The sequence below is a fragment of the Heterocephalus glaber genome, unplaced genomic scaffold (genome assembly GCF_053883595.1).
Source record: "Heterocephalus glaber isolate CG9 unplaced genomic scaffold, H.glaber_assembly_v1.0 deba00001497, whole genome shotgun sequence".
Classification (NCBI taxonomy): Eukaryota; Metazoa; Chordata; class Mammalia; order Rodentia; family Bathyergidae; genus Heterocephalus; species Heterocephalus glaber.
Window position 1 is genome coordinate 42,151,178 of NW_028258320.1, and position 18,626 is coordinate 42,169,803.

Consider the following 18,626-nt stretch of genomic DNA (forward strand, 5'->3'; position numbering starts at 1 on the left):
AAAAAGCAGGGGTGACTATTCTATTTGCAGAGAAAGTGAATTCCAAGCCAAGACTGATTACGAGAGACAAAAAAGTTCACTACATTCTTGTAAAGGAAATAATCCAAGAGAAGAGCTAACAATCATAAATATATATGCACCAAATACCAGCAAACCCAACAATATAAAACAAATAATAACAGACATGAAAAGTCAGATAAGCATCAATACAATTCTAATAGGGGACCTCAATACCCCACAGTCACAAATAGACAGATCAACTGGACAAAAAAATCAACAAAGAAGTATCACAGCTGATCCAAACTTCTGAACAAATGGACTTACTAGATGTCTACAATGTTCTACCCGACGACATCAGAATACACATTCTTCTAAGCTGCACACGGGACATTCTCCACAATAGACCACATACTAGCTCATAGAACATGCTAAGTAAATGCAAAGGAATTGAAATTATCCCATGCATATTATTAGACCATAGTGCAATGAAAGTGGAAATCAAGGCAAAAGAAACCAGAAGAACTTCATAAACACATGGAAATTAAATAGTACTCTCCTGAACACCAACGGGTCACAGATAAAATTAAAGAAGAAATTAGATGGTTTCTACAGTTAAATGTTAATACCAATATAATATACTGGAACTTACGGGATATAGTCCTACGAGGAAAATTTATAGGGATGTAGTCTCATATCAGGAAAACAGAGTGGGCTCAAATACGCAAACTAGAGTTGAACCTAGAGCGTCTATAAAAAGAAGAGCAAGTTAACCCCAAAGGGTGTACAAAGGAGGAAATTATAAAGATCGGGGCAATGCAGAAATATTATAGTATTTAAGGCATCCACATCAAGCATCAGATGGCTTTGCATCCAGAAAAACACTGATAACTCAATTTAAAGTACCAAGCATGTATAACATGGTTCTATAAAATATAATAAATACATAATGTTAAGCTTTAACAAAAACAAAATCAGGGCAGAAATTAATGCAATGAAAACTAAGAAAATAATAGAAAGAATCAATAAATCAAAGAGTTGCTTCTTTGAAAGATTAAATAAAATTGACAAACCCTTAGCCAACCTTAACCAAAAAAGGAAAGAGAAGACTCAAATCCATGCAATTATTAATGAAAAGGATGAAATCACAACAGATCCTACAGAAATCCAGAAGATCAACAACACCTACTTTGAGAACCTGTCTTCTAATAAGATAGAAAACAGAAAAATGGACAAATTCCTATTTACATATGAATTACCAAATCTGAATCAAGAAGGTATAAAAATTCGAAACAGGCCTGGGGATTTAGCTAAGTGGTTTCATCACCTGTGCGCAAGCGCAAGGACCCAAGTTCGATCCCCAGTACCAAAAAAAAAAAAAATTGAAACAATAATGTAATTAAAAACCTATTAGCAAAGAAAAGCCCAGGCCCTGATGGATTTACTGCTGAATTCTACAAGAAATTTAGAGGAGACCTAAAGCTGCTATTTTTCAAAATCTTTAATGAAACTGAAAGGAAAGCAGTGCTCCCAAATTCATTCCTGGAAGCAAGCATTACCCTGATAACAAAACCAGAGAAGGATCCAACCAAAAAAGACAACTACAGGCCAATCTCCCTAATGAACATAGATGGAAAAATCCTCAATAAGATACTGGCAAACAAAATGCAACCAATCATCAAGAATGTGATGCAGGCATAGTTCAACATAGGTTAAGTCAATAAATATAATATACTATATAACAGAGCCTGCAGAGGACTGTAATATTAATTATGCCCAAAGGAGGCTGTAAAGAGTTAACCCCACAATTGGCTTGTTTTGAGAAGCGAGTCTGGCTGAAGCCTATGTGCCAAGGTCAGAATAGCTCATACCCAAATTCCATTCCCACAAGTAAAATCTTCTGACTAGAAGGACAATGTTCTAATTACATTCTGTCTATTCTGTTCCTAATTTGAGAATGCTTGCCCTTTATAAGCCTTGTTTACATTACTTTCTATAGAGACCACACATTGCCTTTGCCCCAAATGACTGCCAATAAAAGTCAGTGCCTGGGACTGTCCAGCACCTTTGTCGGTTGCATCGGCATTGGTCGTTCTGGCACCACACTTTCTCTCCTAGTTCTGTCTCTTAGTGTACTTTTTTTCTGAGGTCTGCATTGCAGACTGGCCAGGTGGGGACCAGAAACTTATTGCAGGGGTCTCTGGCAAGAGTCAAGGACAAAAACCATTATGATCATCTCAACAGATGCAGAAAAATCATTTGACAAAGTCCAACACTCATTCATGACAGAAACCCTACAGAAAATTGGAATACATGGTCTTTATCTCAAACTGATAAAAGCCATGTATGACAAACCAACAACAGACATCATACTAAATGCACAAAAACTGAAAGCTTTCACTATAAAATCAGAAAAAAGGCAAAGATGTCACTGGCACCACTCTTATTCAATATAGTTCTGGAAACATTAGCCAAAGCAATTAGACAAGAGAAAGAAATAAAAGGAATAAGGATAGGAAGAAGTTAAACTTACCAATATTTGCAGATGACATGATACTCTACATAGAAGACCCCAAAAGCTTCACCAAAAGACTTCTAGATTTGATAGCCAAATTCACTAGCACAGCTGGATACAAAGTCAACCCTCAAAAATCAATAGCATTCCTGTACACAAAGAACAAACTCACTGAGAGAGAATTTAGGGAAACAACACCTTTCACAATTGCATCCACAAAAATGAAATACCTAGGAATCAATCTAACAAAGAAAGTAAAAGACCTTTACATGGAATCCTACGTACTCTGAAAAAGGAGATCCAAGAAAATATCAGAAAATTGGAAGATATCCCTTGTTCTTGGGTAGGAAGAACCAATATAGTGAAAGCTGGCCATACCTCCAAAATTGTTATATAGATTTGACGCAATCTGGATCAAAATTCCAATAGCATATCTCACAGAATTAGAGAAACATTCCTAAAACTCATTTGGAAACAGAAGAGACCTAGAACAGCCAAAGCAATTCTGGGAAACAAAGGCAAGGCATGTGGGCCACAAAATCCCTGACTTGAAATTATATTGTGAAGCTGTGATAAAAAAACAGCACAGTACTGAAAAAAAAAGACCTGAAGATCAAATGGAAATGATTAGAAGATGCAGAAGCAACTCGAAATACACTTAGCCACCTTCTCCTTGACAAAGGAGTGAAACACCTTCACTGGAAGAAAGATAGCCTCTTTAATAAATGGTGCTGAAAAAACTGGCTTTCCATGTGCTGAAGATTAAAACTAGACCCATATCTTTCACCATGCACTAAACTCAAATCAAAATGGATCAAAGATCTAAATATTAAAACAGAAACATTAATCTGCTGGAAGATAGAATAAGTAGAACTCTCAAAGTCTTTATGAACAAAACCCCAATCGCACAGGAACTATCACAAAGAATCAACAACTGGGATCCCATCTTATGAAAAAGCTTTTGCGGGCCAGGGATTTAGCTTAGTGGTTTCACTTCCTGCCTCACAAGCGCAAGGATCCAAGTTCGATTCCCGGTACAAAAAAAAAAGAAAGAAAGAGAGAGAGAGAGGGAGAGAGAGAGAAAGAAAGAAAGAGCGAGCGAGCTAGCTTTTACAGAACAAGGAAACCACCAACAGAGTAAAGAGACAACTCACAGTATGGGAAAAAATTTTTGACAGCTGTTCCTCAGACAAAAGACTACTATCTAGAATGTACAGTAGACCCTTGACTTATGAACTCAATTGATTTCTGAGGGAGAGTTGGTTATAAGTCAATACAACTGCGATATGGATGTTCTCCTAGGTGTGTGCTATAGATAACAAGAGCCAGATGAATCTTCCATTAACATAACCCAAGTTGTTCACGTCAGGCCAGTCGTAACTTGAGCGTCTACTGTATAAAGAACTCAAAAAAATCAGACTGCCTCAAATTTAAAGACCTAATCTAAAAATGGGCATCTGAAATGAATAGACACTTCTCAGATGAAGTAGTAGAAACAGCAAATAAATACATGAAAAAATGTTCATCATCACAGGTCATTTGAGACAATGCAAATTAGAACAATGCTGAGATTCCACCTCACTCCAGAAAGAATGGCTGTTATCAAGAAATCAACCAACAACAAATATTAGAGGGGTGTGGGGAAAAAGGAACCCTTTTGGGGAGTGTAGACTGGTGCAACCACTGTGGGAATCAGTGTGGAGAGTCCTCAAAAAACTAAAACTAGAGGTTCCATTCAACCCAGCTAACCCCCTTCTTGATAACTTCCCAAAAGAATTAAAAGCATCCGGGCCGGGGATTTAGCTCAGTGGTTTCTATGCTGCTGCGGAAGGGCAAGGACCCAAGTTCGATCCCTGGTACCAAAAAAAAAAAAAAAAAAAAAAAAAGAATTAAAAGCATCCTACCACAGCAATATATGCATATCCATGTTTACAGCAGCACAATTTGTAATAGCTAAATCTTAGAAACAGCACAAATGCCCATCAACTGACGAATGGATGAGAAGATGTGTTTTTTTATATAATGGAGTACTACTCTGCCATAAAAAGGATAATCTTGAGACATTTCTAGATAAATGGATGCACCTTCAGACCATACTCATAAGTGAAATAAATTGGACATACATGTTTAAACACTGCCTTGTTTCTTTGGTGTGAGAAACCAAAGTGGAAATAAGGACCAAAATGTAAAATAGATATTGGGAAATTGGAAGAAAATATTCAAATGAGCAGAGAAACAAGGGAAGGGGGAGGGGGAAAGGAGGGACAAGAAAAAAGAGAATAGAAGGAAAAAATAGAAACAAAGCTTTTGTAAATGAGAGGAAGAAGGGCTGATTGGAGGGGGATGGGAAAAAAAAAGAAAAAAGATGTATCATGTACAGATACAAATTCCCTATAATGAAAATTATCATTATGTATATTTAAAATCTACCAATAAATGTTTTGCTTCAAAAAAAAATAAGGCTACTCATAAGAACAAAATTATTGACTGGGTACAATGGTGTATGCCTATAATCCCAGCACTCAGGAAGCTGAGGCAGGAGGACTGCCATGAGTTCAAGGCCAGCCTGAACTACATAGTGAGACCCTGCCTCAAAAAAAAAAAGAATTATTAAAACTCTGTTTATTACTTGTTTCATCTAGAAATGCAAATGGTACAGAAGGGTCCAAAGTCAAAAGGGTGGCACCTGCCCCCACCCTGGCTGTGGCTGCCCCAGCTCTCTAGAACTGAAGAACTACTACTCAAATCTTGTCTGTGGATTTTACCCATAAAGGCTTTCCCCCTCCTGACCCTGTATCAGAACTGAAACTACCTGCCATCAGGAGCTGCCTGACTTGTGGATTACTGTTTGCTCAAAAAAACTCTGCAGTATTTTAACGTGAAAAAATAAAATAAAATAGATACAGTGTAACTCAGTTCATGAACTTAATTCTTTCCATGATTCTAATCACAAACTGAACTGCATAAGAACCAAATCAAATTTTTCCATAAGGTCAACATTGAACCTAACTATTGAATTTGATTCAGTTCTCATTCAATTCAGTTTGGGACCAGAATCATGGAAAAAATTAAGTCCATGAACCGAGGTTCTACAGTAATGAGCATCTCCATTAGTTACTTTCTCATTACTGAGACAAAGTACCTCACACCTGCAATTTAAAAGAGGAGCAGGGCTGGGGAGTTAGCTCAGTGGTTCTACCGCCTGCCTCACTAGCGCAAGGACCCGAGTTTGATCTCCAGTACCAAAAAAAAAAAAAAGAGTGGTTTATTTTGGTTCATAGTTTTGGTTTACTTCAGCTCACATTTGCAATCTATGATTGGCTGGCTCCAAAGCAGAAACATCATGGTGGAAGTACATAGAAGAGCAAAGTTGCTCAGTTCATAGCAGCCAGGAAGCAGAACAGGGGAATAGTGCCAGAGAGAAACAGGCAAGAGACCATATACAGAATAATAACAATAGCAAATTCATAATTCCACCTAACATAATGGAACTATCCCACACAAAACCAGAAACAAAATAATCCCTTCCCCAAAGTCTCAATGGTTACAGCATTTTTCAGAAGTCCAAGTATCTTCTGAGACTCAAGGCAAACTCTTAGGTGTGAATTTCTGTAAAAATCAGAAACTTACTGCCTAATCCCAAGGTACAATCACACAGGATAAACATTCCCTTTCCAAAATGGAGGAAGAGTGGATAAAAAAGAATCACACCAAAGCAAGACCAAAACTCAGCAGGGCAAACATTAAGTCCATTATGTTTAGCATCTGGGGCAGTGGTGGTAGACACGACTTCCAAAGGGCTTGGGTGGCCCCATTCCTATGGCCTTGCTAGAACAGCCCATGTAGCCTCTTTCTTGGGCTGGCTCCACTCATACCCTCCAGCTTCCTCAGCAAACATTCCATGTTTCTGGGATCTCCCAACTTCATAGAATCTCCACTGCTTCATACACTGCATTCTCAGGGTCTCTTTACCTGACCTTTGAGGTCTTCCTTTGAAATCTGGGTGCAAGCCTCCCTGACCCCACAACCCTTGCATTCTGAATGCCAGTACAACCAGCATCACAGATGATGACAAGGTCTGCTGTAAGCAGGGACAGTAGCCAGGCCCCTGGCTACAGCAGCCTTTGAATACCTGGCTGGTGAAGTATGGTGAAATGAATCTGAGGAAATCAATTCCAAAGAAGCCTTTCTTGAGTAAGGGGTCCTAGGAACTCTCTCCTCAAATGAAAGGTTGACACTTTGTAAACTTGAGTCTTACAATGAGTGGGGTTTTGCTGATTTCTGAGATGCTCTCAAGGCATCTTACTTCTTATCCCTGTACAAAGTACTTGGTTTCTGTTTAATGGTCTAATTGTTTTAGCAGTCACATCTCTTTTGGTCCCAATTTTATGCACGGTTCCTTCTGGGCCAAAATTTAAATTTTCCAAAACTTTTTGCTCTTCCTTTTGCCCCTTATTCTTACTATAAATCTAACTAAAAACAGCTAAGAGTATCCAGCCATAGCCTGAATGTTGGGCTGTCTTGAAATTTCCTCATCTGATTAGTCTACTGCCCTTAACCTCAGTCCTCTGCAAAGTCTCTGGACAATGCAAAATGTAGCAAAATTTTCTGCCAGAGTATAACACACATGTTCTCTAGTCCAAATGCCATTACAGTCCTTGTTCCCACCTGAAATCTCCTGAGTCTGGCTTTTACTATCTGCATTCCTATTAGCACTCTGGTCTTCCAAGCCCTGACCAGAACCATCCATCAGGCTCTGCCATCTGTATTCTAAGGCTTCTTCTCTAGCCCACATCTCCAAACCTTTCCAAACTCCAGCAAACCTGACCCAAAGGCTTCTAAACCATAGAACCACAGTCATAGAACAACCTCACTCTCTGGTACCAGTCAGTCACTCTCCTGTCACTAGGACAATACCCGACATCAGCAACTTAAAGGAGGAGAGGTTTATTTTGCCTCACCATTTCAGTCAATGATAGTCTGGTTCCAAGGCAAAATATCATACTGGAAGAGTACAAGGAGCAAAGTTGCTCAGTTCATGGTGGTTGGGAAACAGAGGAGGGTAATAGTGCCACAGAGGACTGGGCAAGGAACCATATGTAGTCTCCAAAGTCATGCCTCCATAACTCACCCAGACGTACCCAGAAGCATGCTTTATTAATGTGCTAGGCATTTCTTAATCCAATGAAACTGACAGATCAGTATTAATACTCACGGTATCCAAGGAGAAATGCTGAATAGGAAATTTATTACCTAAATCTAAAATTCAGAGGAGACATTCTGGCTAGATACACACTTGGGAGTTGTCAGAATTTCAATCAGGCCTATCTCATAGAATTCCTGTGGTGATGGTTATCTTCTGTATCTGCACTGTCTCAAGTAGTAGCCACTTGGCCAGATGTCTTGAAAACCAGGCTGTTTGAGGAACTAAATTGTTATTTTGTTGATTTAAACAGATACATGTTGCTAATGGCTACATATTAAACAAAGCATATACAGATAGAATTTAAATCAATGTGACTGGATGAGAATCCTAAATAGATGAGTGCCAAGTAGAGAAGATGCCTAAAGATTGGGTAAGAGTGTGGGTCAATAAGATGGATTACTGATGGGAGGGGAGCAAATCACCATCAACAACAGAATAGAAAATTAGTGGTGTACTCAAATATAACTGTCACTCAGCAATGAATTCACTCTATATATAATATACATATATGTGTATATTATATATGGATATGTATATATACATACATATATATGAATAGGCCTCAAAAATATTAAATGAAAAAAAGTAACTCAGAGAAAAAATTTTCCATAAGATTAAAAGCAGACAAAAGAATATACTACATAAGATTTCAGATGTGATAAACCAGAAAGAAAAACTAAGAAATTATCCAAATACACATATAGGATCTTTCTTGTTTTTTGAGACAGAGACTCGCTATGTAGGCTGGCCTTGAACTCATGTCAATCCTCCTGCCTTAGACTCCCAAATGCTGAGATTACAGGCATGTGGCACCATGCCCAGGTTCATACAGGATCTTCTATATCTCTTCGTCAAGATGTTTGACCAGCAAACGAATCCCCAAATATTGAGAGAGGAGAAATAACCCAACAGGTTAATAGTTCAGGCTCTCAAGCCATACAGACATTGGTTAAATCTATGCTCTTCCAGTAAAGAGCTGTGTGGTTATCTTGGTTTCAATTTTCTGAACTTCCCTCTCAAAGAACCTTATCTTAAAGTTCTGGTTGGTCATCCTATGCCCTGGACTTCATCAGTGAAAGTGAAAAGCAGTGGGAGACCCATATAGAAATCTATACCTAAAACACACAAAGCACTTACCTATATAAAACTGTTAAGACAAATGCTTCCTTTAGAACTACAAATTCTGCACGCTGCAGACAATCAGAGCTAAGCCTAGCCTACCAGGAATGAATTTGGAACAAAAGAAATTATTCTGACTGGCAAGAGGACTGAAGAAGGCATCCTGCCCATATTCACTGTCCCTACTTCTTTCTCTTTGCCCAGGGATCTTTTTGCAAGTTGTAGAGGATTTTGTGACGCCCTGGATAATACGAAGGGCGGGGGTGGGGGGGGAGTTCCACCGACTCTTCACTTGCACTAGCCCCTCTTAGTATCACTGCTGCCATCACAGTCCAAGCAGTAAAGACTAAGTCTACATAGGCAGGTTTCTCAGATCTCTGTCTCTCTCTCTCCCTCTCTCCCTCCCTCACTCTTTCCTTTTCTCCCTCCAGCCCTCTTTCCCTCTCTCCTCCCTTACATCCCACACAGTCACTAACTACCGTATTCACTAGATCATCCCAGCTGAAAACTTTTTTTTTTTTTTGGTACCAGGAATCAAACTCGGATCCTTGGGCTTTTGAGGCAGGCGCCTGAACCACTGAGCTAAATCCCCGGCCCCCAGCTGAAAACTCTTAACGACTTCCTATACAGTATTCACTGTTATTCTACATATTTATTTAATTGGGGAAAAAAATCCCAATTAAAATTCAAGGCCCAGGCTAGCATTATCTTATCCTTATAATATAGGACCAGGCCCTCCTAATTCCCTCACGGAAAATTCTCTAAAATTTCAACTAATCTCTTCATTATCCTCTCAATACAAATTACCTGGACACCTAGGCTGGATTACACCCACACCTACCCACATTCCACCCCTTCTGCCATTCCTTCTAAAGCCAGCCTAGACACGCTAATCTCTCTGTGCCCCTCCCTGTGTTTCTAAAGGACAAACTAATTCTCCATTTTACTAGTTTCGTCACAGTCATCCTTTTCGGCTGGCTATACTGTTGTGGCATATCAAACTGCTCCAACCAAGTCAGTTTCTTGGGAGGCAGGCCGACCACGTACTTACACACAGCATCTATCCCAGTGCCCTGCATGTGTAACAGGTCCTACACATTACTGATTAAAACTAGGAGGGGCTCAAATAACGACCTAAGTAGGGCCAGACAATACTACCTGTCTCTATTTACAAAAGGATATTTGGCGTTACTACACCACTGAAAATGTCTAGTACACACAGAGCAGTGTTCAAGTGGAAGGAGCGCGCCACCGGACGGCAAAAAGAAGCAGGGTCCTAATCCTGGTTTTGACACAATCTCTGCAACTATGGGAAATCACACAATCCCTCAGGGGCTCAGCTGTCAAAGGTGTACAATAAGGGAGCTCCTGCGGAGGATCGCAAGGTATCTTTAGGCTCCCCAATATCCTCCAACACTGTCTCCTCACTGCCACAGAGACAGGAAAACTTTTACAGTTCCCAACGCGGGCATTTCCCCGGTCCTGGAAACTCAGTAGCCTCAGGATAAAGCTGAGAGCAGGGTGAGAAGCGGCCCAGTCCCCGCCCCGGCTCACCCGGTTCCTCCACCTGAGGGCGAGGGCGGCCGGTAGGTCGCCAGCTCCGAGCGGAAGACCGCCCGAGCGGCTCCCGGGAGCGGCCCGGCGACTCAGTACGATCTCACGTCCCGCCCCACGTCGCTGGCTCACAGCCCGCGTCCGCCCTCACCGGCCCAGGCCCCTGGCTCCCGCCCGCCGAGCCGCCCTCCTAGACTGTCTGTCGTCGCGCCCCAGGCCGGCGGGACCGTCAGCGTGAGGGGCTACCGCGGCAGCTTTAAGTGCTGAATCACCACTTTGCAGCCGGGCGCCAAACCACCGTGATCTGTGGGCCTGGAAGGCCGGGTGCTCTGATCGCTTACCCACAGAGACACTCCAGGGGTGGCAGGCGGGCCCCGAGGACGGAGCGGAGGGTGCTGGGCAGCGCGGGGTGCAGCAGGCACGCGAGCCGGTACCACATACCCCAGCGCAGCCGCTGGGATCACGGCGAACGCTTCCTCCTGGCGCTGAGAGCCGGCCCAGCTCACTGCGCATGCTCACTTCGCGCCCTGCCGCAGGAGATGCTTCCGCTCCGGGTTTTCCGCAGAGCCGGACCCGACAAGGACAGCCGGGAGCCAGCAGCAAGAACCAGTAGCGAGAGCTGGGGTCAGGTGGGTCCGGTTCTGGCCGGCGAACTTCAAAAATCCGGGCCCCAGGATTCCCTAAGCAGGAGGGTCACAGTTGGGTCGCGCCCGTGAGGGCGGCAGTGGAAATCTGGTATGGGGTCAGGCGCTCTCGTAAATGGCGAGGGCACACGGCCCCTGTTTCTCGAGGCAGCCCTGCCGGCTCAGGCCCAGGCTCTGCAGGTGTTGGGACAAAGTCGTCCGGAGCGACGGCGAGCGTGCGACCCGCGGGCTCCCTCTAGAGCCTGGAGGGAACATAGACTGCGAAAGCTCTAACGCCCTGGGGACCAGGCTGGGCTCAAATGTGTGATCATCTTGCCTCAGCCTCCGAGACTGCTGGCATTACAGGTGTGCACCACCTCCCAGTGGTTTTAATAACCACCCTAAATTACTAGGCCCAGTGCAGAGGAGACAATTATCTTGGAGCTCCTCCGTTGACTGTGTTAATGAAGACTCTGAATGCATTCATGCTTATTTAATGGAATCTATAAATAGGTTCGGTCTAGAGTAAATTCAGTTTTGTAGATCCTGAAATACACAATTTGGGGTGCCTCTTTATGAAACAGAATGCATATTATGACTATAAAATGAAAAATAAAACAAATTAATATTAATTAAATTAATATGTAGAAAGGGGAAGTAAATCATAGCAAATGACTCAAGACTTGGAGATACAGAACTCTAGGCTATTAGAAATGCTTGCATAAAAATGCTTCCGCCGGTGGTGCACGCCTGTGATCCCAGCACTCGGGAGGCACAGGCAGGAGGATTGCCTCGAGTTCAAGGCTAGCCTGGGCTACATAGTGAGCTCAGGGCCAGCCTGAACTACAAAGCAAGACCCTGTCTCAAAAAAAAAAAAAAAAAATGCATCCAAGATGGATAGGTGGCACACACCTGCAATCCCAGGACTTGAGAGGTTGAGGCAGAAGGATACCAAATTTGAGGCCAGCCTGAGCTACATAGTGAGACCCTCCATTTAAAAAAGTTTTTAAATCTTCCAGAAGGCTCAGTGTTAGAGCACTTGCCTTAAAAGTGTTTGAGTCCCAACACAGCAAATGGCTTCCCCTCTAACGTGCCCAGTCTGGGACCTATGCAAGGGAGTAACCCTGCAATTTAAACTTCATTATCTTTCTACCTCTGGTGAGAATGGATGTGCTTGATAGGAAAGGACACTAAAGTCTCGATAAAGAGGATGTAAACAGAAAGTAACAATTTTGAGAGTATACAATGTTTCTGGCATTGTACATAGATCCTTCATTAATCTTTACAACACCCCCAAAAGGACATTTCCTCTTACCAGGCACTAGAAAGCTGTAGCACACAGAGGTCAAGTAGTTTGCCAACAATTGGTCAGAAAGAGTAGAACTGTAAATGGAATCCAGGACTGACTCCAAAACCTCTGGTTCTTTCACTCATTTGTTGATAGGACAGATATTTATTTATTTTTTTAATTTATTTTTTTTTTGGTACCCGGGATCGAACTCGAGTCCTTGGGGACAGATATTTATTAAGTGCCTTCTAGGTGTCAGATATTAAAAGTGCTGAGAATATAGCAATGGGGGAAAAAAGACAAAAGTTTCTGTCTTTGTGGCGCCTCTGGCCATACAAGGAAGCAGAAAATAACCAAGTAATATGGAGAAAAAGAACAGATATGGGAACAGGGAGAAATGCAGCAGGGACTATTTTTAAATGGGATGGTCAGACAAGGCCTCTCTGAAGACGTGACATTTGAGCAGAGCCCAGAATAATGATAAAGAGTGGGCAATAGGGGGCCGGGGATTTAGCTCAGTGGCACTTCGCCTGCCTCGTGAGCACAAGGTCCTGAGTTCAATCCCCGGTTCCAAAAAACAAACAAGAGTGGGCAATAGGAAGATCTGTGGTATATTTCCCACCTCACATACCAAGTAGACCCAATTTGAAATGCAGAAAACACTAATGCCCTGAAGTCATTGGTTGAGCCAGATGGGAAAATTATATATATTCAAATACAAGTGTTCTAACATACTTGAAGCAAAATATAAATTTTTTTGGTCATAAGTCCCTTCCATTACCCCAGTTAGAATATGGTTCACCAGCCAGGGATTTAGCTCAGTGGTTCCAGTGCCTGCCTCACAAGCGCGAGGACCCAAGTTCAATCCCCAGTACCAAAAAAAAAAAAAAAAGAAAAGAAAAGACTGTGGTTCACCATTCCTAATGAAATGGGGGAGGGGATAAGCCCAGTGGTGATGGATTGGCAGATAGGCACTTATTTCCTAATTCAGAAAAATGACTTAGGTAGGTAGTTATTGTGGTACTAGAGAGTCACTCCACAGCCTTTGCATAGAGCTTATTTTCTGAGACAGGGTGTCACTAAGTTGCTGAATTATTCAGGCTGGGCTTGAACTTTTGATCCTCCTGCTTCAGCCTTCCAGGGTGATGGAATTACAGGCATGTGCCACCATTCCCAGCTCAGAAGAACGTCTTTTGAACTAAACCAATTGGAAATGGCAAGTAAACATATGAAAAAATGTTCAACATCACTGGTCATATATGAAATGCAAATTAAAACAAGGCTGAGATTTCACCTCACTCCAGAAAGAATGATTGCTGTCAAGAAATCAACAATAACAAATGCTGGAGGGGATGTGGGTAAAAAGGAACCCTTCTCCACTGTTGGTGGGAGTGTAGACTGGTGCAACAACTGTGAAAATCAGGGTGGAGACTTCTCAAAAAACTAAAACTAGAGATTCCATTTGACCCAACTATACCCCTTTTTGGTATCTTCCCGAGAGAATTAAAAGCATAATATCACAGCGATATATGCACACCTATGTTTATAGCAACACAGTGTATAATAGCTAAATTATGGAAACAGCACAAATGGCCATCAACTGATGAGTGGATAAAGAAGATGTGGTTTTTGTATATAATGGAGTACTACTCTGCCATAAAGAAGGATGAGCTTGAGACATTTACAGCTAAATGGATGGACCTTGAGACCATACTCCTAAGTGAAATAAATCAGACACACATGTTTAAATACTGCATTGTTTCTCTGGTTTGAGAAATTTAAAGTGGAAATAAGGACTAAAATATATAATAGATATTGGAAAATTGGAAGAAAATGTTCAAATGGGAAGGGGAACAAGGGAGGTGGGAGGGAGAAAGGAAAGAAGGACAAGAAAAAACAAAATAGAAGAAAAGATGGAAACAAAGCTTTTGTACATAGGGAGGGGAGGGGAAGTGAAGGAGGAATGGGATAAAATAAATTTATTTTTAAAAATAAAATTTAAAAAATAAAATCTGGGATAATAGCTCAGTGGTAGAATACTTGCTTAGCATGTACAAGCTCCTGGGTTTGATCCCTAGCACTGAAAAACCAACCAACTAACCAACCAAATAAATAAATAAAATATGTCCTGAATTCTAAGCCTACCAAATCAAAAGTCTGTGCTAGCAACTAAAGAGAAGGGACACCTGAGTAAACAATAATGAACCAAACTTTAAAGTTCGATTTAGTTATTAGACAAATGTTTACTGAGCACAGGTGAAGACCCTATGATAGTCACAAAGACTGGAGTAAAAAAAAACGCCTTGGCCTCTAGTTTTTACTGGAATGGAAGGAAGACAATACCCAAAGAGAAGAGGTATTCCCAATGTCATAATACAGTCTATAGTTTCTATAGAGTCTTACATGTACCTAACATACTTATTAAAGAAACGCATAATTTGACTACTCATGCAGTATAAAATTCCACTGTAATGCACTCAAGGCCCAACCCACACGTGTTAGCTTCCTGTGGCTTCCACAACAAATTATCACAAATTTATGGCTTAAAACAACAAAATCAAGGGCTGGGGATTTACCTCAGTGGTTCTGCAGCCTGCCTTGAAAGTGCAAGGTCCCGAGTTCAATCCCCAGTACCTCCCCCCCCAAAAAATCAAGATGTCAGTAAGGCTGTATCCCTGCAGAGGATTTAGGGGAGAACTCATTTGCCTCTTTCAGCTTCTGGTAGTTGCCAGCATCCATGCCTTGTGGCCATGTCACTGCACCATTTACCTGTCTTTGCATTGCCTTGTGTGTGTGTCTTTCCCCTTCTGTCTCTTTATAAGGACATTTTTCATTGGATTTAAGGTACAACTGAGTATTCTGAGATGATCTCATCTCATCCTTTATGTTAATTACATTTGCAAAGATAGTCCTTCCAAGTAAATTAACATTCACAGCCTCCTGGAATTAGAACGTAACTTTGGAGGGCCATCACTCCATGGACTACAGCCCTCTTCCAGCCTCTATTCTCAGCCCCCACAGACTCCTGATGCTTACAACGTTCTAACTTGTTAGTCCTCTGGCAACTTTCAAGTCCTGCTAAAATGTTATTGCCTTCACAAAACTTTCTCTTTTTTTTTTTTGCACCGGGGATCGAACTCGGGTCCTTGTGCTTGCAAGGCAGGCAGTGGAACCACTGAGCTAAATGCCCAGCCCAAAACGTTCTCATTTCCATTCCTCACATACACTAATGGAAGTAATCACTTCCTGATCCAAGATGAAAAATAGTTCGCCATTCTCTAAAGACATGTATTTGGATCGTAATCTTCCATACTTAATAATAACCAATAGATTAAGAATTGTGTCTAAGTCATTTTGATGTTTTTTCTACTTTTTTTCTTTTCCTTTTTTAAATTTATTTTTTCTTAGTCATTTTTGTATCCCACCTGGCAATAAGCACCGTGCTTAGCAAATGCATACTTGCTGAATCTGATAAAGCCTCTGGATTTAAGTACCATATACAGGACATTCAGGCAAAAAAAAAACATGTCAAATCACATCATAAGGATACAAGCAACAGCATTTAGAAAGTTTGGGATATATAGGACACATGACCTGATTTCTTTGATAAATAATTGCAAAATAAGAGAGTAAGGCCAGACAGGGTAGCACATACATGTAATCCTAGCTACTTGTAAAGCTGAAATAGGAATTTGGCAAGTTTGAAGGCCAGCCTGGGGAACTTAGCAAGACCCTGTCTCAAAATAAAATTGTAAAAGGCCTTCCAGCTGTGGTGAGCATGCTTATAATCCCAGCACTCAGGATGCTGAGGCAGGAGGATCACTGGCAAGTTCAAGGCCAGCCTAAACTACATACTTCAAGGCCAGCTTGAACCACATAGCAAGATCAGGTCAAAAAAAAAGCTGAGGATGTAGCTCAGTGGAAAAGTGAGCATGAGTGAAGCACTGGGTTCAGTCCTCAGTACTGCAAATAAATAAGGGGGAGCCAATGCCTATGGATGAAAGAGGTCTTAGAATTGACAAGCCATGACAAGCTTTTATAAAAATGTATGTAAAAGTGCAATTGGCCAAGATGATCTAAGCCAATTTTGAAGAAGAATATACTACTGAATAGTAAGAATTTTTATTAAGCTATAATAAGTAAGACAACATGATATTGGCATGAGGACAAGGCAGGCCATGGAAAACTTTAGTAGTATCTACTAAATGTATGCTTTAGCAAATCTATGCATATGCTATGACCTCACAATTCCACTTCTAGCTACAAACCCAACAGAAACAAATATAGGTGTATGAAAGTACATGTACTAGAATGTTCATAACAAGATTAGTAATAGTTCCAAAACAAAAACAATCTAACAGGGGCTGGGGAAGTAGCTCAGTGCCACCATACCTGCCTGGCAAGGCCAAGGTCCTGAGTTCAATCCCTGGTACCCCCCTAAAACAACAATAACAACAACAAAAAACCAATCTAACAGCAAAATACACACACAAAAATAAACTGCCAGTGTGGTGGCACACATCTGTAATCCTAGCACTTTTGTGGCTGAGGCAGGAGAATCACTGCAAGTTCGAGGCCAGCCTGAATTACATAGTTGAGACCCTATCTCAAAAAAACAAAACTGGAATATTCATGGAATACCACATAGTAAATGAAAAAAAGAACAAAAATTCAAAAGGATAGTAAAGGAGCCCAGACACAAAAGAATATATACTATATGTCCACTTATATAAAGGTAAAAAATAGTTAAAACCAATCTCCATGCCAACTGTGGCTGGGCACACCTGAAATCCTGGTACTCTGGGAGGCTGGGGCAGAAGGATTGCAAGTTTGAGCCTAGCCTGGGCAACTTAGTGAATTAGTGAGATAGTCTCAAATAATAAGAAAAGGGCTATGGTCACAGCTCAGTACAAAGGCCAGTACCGTAAATAACTAAGAATAAGAGTACCATTCTTTAGTGCTAGAAGGCAAGTTAGTGGTTACTGACTCAGGGTGACAGTGATGGAAAGGGAGAATAAGGTGAGGCAGGTTAGAGGTCTGTTTTACATGGTGTGTACAGTATTTGAAAATTAACTGAGCTGTACATTTATAAATTATTTTCATTTTTTTCTGTCTGCAATACTTTAATCTGCAAAACTAGATAATCTTCCAAAATGTGAGAGAGACAGAGAGGGAGATTAACTAAATGAAATTTTGGTGTTTTATTTGGATTCTGACTTGAACAAGCTCCTTGTGAAAAAGAAACAAGACAATCAGGAAAGTAGGATAATGATGACATTAGTTTTGTTAGAAGCTACAGCTATTCTTTTTCTCTGTTTTGTTTTGTTTTGTTTGAGATAGCGTGCTGTGTAGTTCAGGGTGGCCTTGAACTCACTATGTGAGTCTAGGCTGGCCCGGAACTCAGGGCAATCCTTCTGCCTCAGCCCCCTAAATGCTGAGATTACAGGTGTGCATCACCAGGCCCGGCTTCCTGAGTGTTTGTGATTGATTGATTCATTCATTGAGATAAGGTCTTGCTAAATTGCCCAGGCTGGCCTCAAATTTGCAGTCTTCCTGTCTCAGCCTCCCAAAGTCCTGGGATTACAGACTTACAACATTACACCTGGCTCAAAGCTGCAGTTTTTAAAAAAAGAATTTGATATATATAATGAAACATTAAGAAGTGAAATAATATCAGGTCTAGGATCTGGTTCAGAATAATTCAGTAGAGGATAAGGAGGTAGAAGAAAGTAGGCATAAAATACTATTGGCAGCCAGACATAGTGGTGCACATCTGTAATTCCAGGACTAAGAAGACTGAAGCAGGAGGATTATGTTTTCAAGGCCAACCAGGACTACACGGAAAGATACTGTCACTGGGCTGGGGATTTAGCTCAGTGGTTCCAACTCCTGCCTCGAAAGTGCAAGGTCCTGAGTTCGATCCCCATACCAAAAAAAAAAAAAAAAAGATACTGTCACAAAACAAACAAAAGTTCCAATACTGTCCAAGAACTGATCATTACTGAAGCAGGATAGAAGATATTTATTATATTATTCTCTTTGGTACTGTATGTTTGAATCTTCCCATAATAAATGGTTTTTAAATGTATAAAAACATTGTATGTGGTGGTGCATGCCTGTAATTCCCAGCACAAGGGAGGATGAGGTAGGAGGATTGCTGTAAGTTCAAAGCTAGTCTGGGCTACCTAATGAGTTCAAAGCCAGCCTAACTTACACAGCAAGACCCTGTCTCAAAACCAAAATAAAGAGGCCGGGGATTTAGCTCAGTGGTTCCGGTGCCTGCTTCGAAAGCGCAAGGTCACAAGTTCAATCCCCGGCACCAAA

General features: G+C 41.2%; 2 protein-coding genes across 6 annotated transcripts in view; one reads left to right on the plus strand and one right to left on the minus strand.

Moving 5' to 3' along the window:
• Ide (insulin degrading enzyme) overlaps positions 1-10,916 on the minus strand; it is a 114,056-nt gene extending 103,140 nt beyond the window's left edge. Inside the window, exon 1 of one of the 3 annotated variants that reach the window (XM_087184914.1) lies at positions 10,733-10,916. In XM_087184914.1, the coding sequence (XP_087041040.1) occupies positions 10,733-10,830 (98 nt within the window). In that variant the 5' untranslated portion in view covers positions 10,831-10,916. Of the gene's footprint in view, positions 1-10,391; positions 10,492-10,732 lie in introns of those variants that run through there. The other 2 variants (XM_087184913.1, XM_087184916.1) reach the window with 2 other exon arrangements.
• Kif11 (kinesin family member 11) overlaps positions 10,844-18,626 on the plus strand; it is a 55,147-nt gene continuing 47,364 nt past the window's right edge. For 2 of the 3 annotated variants that reach the window (XM_087184910.1, XM_087184911.1), the window contains exon 1: positions 10,844-11,020. The gene's annotated coding sequence lies outside the window, so the exon portion shown is untranslated. Of the gene's footprint in view, positions 11,021-13,435; positions 13,519-18,626 lie in introns of all 3 variants that reach the window. The other variant, XM_087184912.1, reaches the window with a different exon arrangement.